This window comes from Penaeus japonicus, unplaced genomic scaffold (genome assembly GCF_977035675.1).
Source record: "Penaeus japonicus unplaced genomic scaffold, GWHDUDI00000001_assembly GWHDUDI00000015, whole genome shotgun sequence".
Lineage (NCBI taxonomy): Eukaryota > Metazoa > Arthropoda > Malacostraca > Decapoda > Penaeidae > Penaeus > Penaeus japonicus.
In genome coordinates this window covers 36,005,586-36,008,085 of record NW_028234417.1, presented here as the reverse complement: position 1 = coordinate 36,008,085, position 2,500 = coordinate 36,005,586, and the positions used below count along the sequence as shown (strand labels likewise).

The 2,500-nt window shown below is 42.0% G+C and overlaps 1 protein-coding gene across 8 annotated transcripts in view; it reads right to left on the bottom strand.

Annotated features, from left to right (window-relative positions):
• Nucleotides 1-2,500, bottom strand: part of LOC122260702 (uncharacterized) — a 30,078-nt gene that overhangs the window by 11,759 nt on the left and 15,819 nt on the right. Inside the window, exons 1-3 of one of the 8 annotated variants that reach the window (XM_043028082.2) lie at nucleotides 2,216-2,338; nucleotides 1,047-1,218; nucleotides 497-637 (exon numbers count right to left, since the gene is read on the bottom strand). In XM_043028082.2, coding sequence (XP_042884016.1) covers nucleotides 497-637; nucleotides 1,047-1,181 — 276 coding nt within the window. In that variant the 5' untranslated portion in view covers nucleotides 1,182-1,218; nucleotides 2,216-2,338. Of the gene's footprint in view, nucleotides 1-496; nucleotides 638-1,046; nucleotides 1,219-2,064; nucleotides 2,339-2,500 lie in introns of those variants that run through there. The other 7 variants (XM_043028088.2, XM_043028085.2, XM_043028084.2 and 4 more) reach the window with 7 other exon arrangements.

Here is a 2,500-nt window from a genome sequence, read left to right as displayed (position 1 = left end):
TATATGCATAGTGATTAAAAACTAATGTTTATTGGTTATTGCCATATCATGTGAATTTTTTTTTTTGTAAATTTGTTAAGGCAGATAATAATTTTTAAAATAATTTTCCAATAGTTCCAATAATTTAGTAATTTTTAAAGCCAGTTATTAATCTTTCTAATAATTCTCCAATAATTCAAATAATTCAATCATTTGTTAAGACAGTTAAGCATTCAAATATGAACCTGAATTGTACCAAGAAAGTGTGTTAGCTGTAATACCTGTTACCCCCTGAAATACTAAAAAAATAATCGCCAACCAACCAATTAACGCTCTGGTTACCACTTCAAGCCCACAGACGTAGCTTGGGGTTGTAGCATTTCAACTCATTTAGCAGTAGGGAATCTTTCGGTAAGTGAACAATCCTTCATATCTACAACGCTAATGAAATCGCAATCACAGTAGAGAGACTATACGAGCCGACATAATACTCACTCCCTAGCAAGGCAATACTTACAGCTGTTGCAAGGACAGGTGTGGAGAGGTTCTCCCAGGTGTGATGAGGATACAACTGTGGCTTCTCGACAAAGTCCAGCTTTTCCAATAGTTTTTCATCACAAGTCATCTTCCCTTCCAGCTCCTCCTGCGAAGTGAGAGTCTAAACAATTTTAAACAAATATCAAATTATTTCTGTGTGCTTCTATATGGCAAAAATTTGCAAGTGACCGCTAAAAAATCTGAGAGGGTGAGAAAGATTTTTAAAAATAACAAAATAACAGAAGAACGAAATAAACAAAGGTCTCATACCTCCCTTGAGTGTGTGTGTGTGTGTGTGTGTGTGTGTGTGTGTGTGTGTGTGTGTGTGTGTGTGTGTGTGTGTGTGTGTGTGTGTGTGTCTGCACGTGTGTGTGTGTGTGCACGTGTGTGTGTGTGTGCACGTGTGTGTGTGAGCGTACACGTGCGTGTGTGTTAGCGTGCATGTGTGTGTGAGCATGCATGTGCGTGAGTGTGCATGCATGTTTGAGCATGAGCATGTGTGCGTGACTATGTGCGTATCAATAACTTACTTGTACCTTCAAGTTGTGCGGGACGATCGAGTGGATGGCAGGACCCGTGGGTGGTGTGGAGGTGAGTGTGGTCAGCACTACCACACATGCCACAATAACCACACATCCTCCCAGCACAGACCTCAGCACTCGCATCTTACACTCTCCACCAATATTATCTCTCCATTTTCCTCTGAAAATATCATATGCCTCTGGTAAATATTTTCCATCTATTTCTGATAATTTTGTTTATTCCTAGCTTTCTCTGTACCCTCTCCCCCTCCTGAAACTGACATAAATAAAGCTATAAGGTCATCCACAAGGTTATTTTCATAAGTAATTCATAGCTTTGGTGTGTAAAAGAAAATAAAGCATGTTTATCGGTCTTGAGTGCGTCTGACACTGCCCTCGCACCCGTCGGCTCTCCAGCAAAGGCTAACAACCTCCATGACCCATATAGATAGAGCTCGTAGGCCTCCAAAATAATTTATCAACAAATAAGGAGCCAGGCCAAATTTTATCATGCTAGGCTAAAAGTAGAGGAAGTTTTGGCCTTTGCCAGAGCATAATGCATAGAGACAAGTCAAAGGCTGAATAATCCCTTATAAGGAAGATGGGATTGAGAATGTAGGCCTACCATCACAGATCACAGCAAGTTTTAATCAGATTTGCATAAAACAACCAAAGTAGTTTCAAGAAAATAAAAAAAAAGTCCTCATTTAAATGCCGTGTCAGGTGTCTCACAAACATCTACAGATAAAAAGAACTCCCAAAACCTCAAAACAAAACCATTCTCGACCCAAAAAAACACAAAAAACTCCTAATCTCAGGAAATAGATAATCCTAAAACCTCTCTCTCTCTAACCTTCCAAAAAATCAAAATCAATAAACCCTCCTAAGACAACCCCAAACCCCACATACCTCAACCCAACCACAGATATCCCCCCACCCAAAAACAACCCCGCCCCCCCCAACAAACCCCGTAGATGACAAAAAACAATCAAATCCCACCCACCCCAAAATAAAAACAACAACAAACCCGCTCGCAATCGTCTTGTTTACACGCTCCGCACTTCCATGTCAACACCTCGAGAATCAACACCAATTCCCAACGCCCATTTACCATCACGCTCTCACACCCTGACGTCATTCAGTTCGATCATTCGGGCTCTAAAGTAACGTTTACTAACAACAATGGCGCTCGCAGTGTGATATTGTTTGGGTGAGAACAACAACAACACTACAACACTACAGCAGCCGATGCAGCTTTGACGTCACGCCCACGAGGACGCGGGTATTGTCGTACGCCCAGAGGGCGGTTTTCGTGCCGGTGGACTTTATTTTCCTGTTGTGTGTGTGTGTGTGTGTGTCTCGCTCGCTCTCTCTCTCGCTCGCTCTCTCTCTCTCTCTCTCTCTCTCTCTCTCTCTCTCTCTCTCTCTCTCTCTCTCTCTCTCTCTCTCTCTCTCTCTCTCTC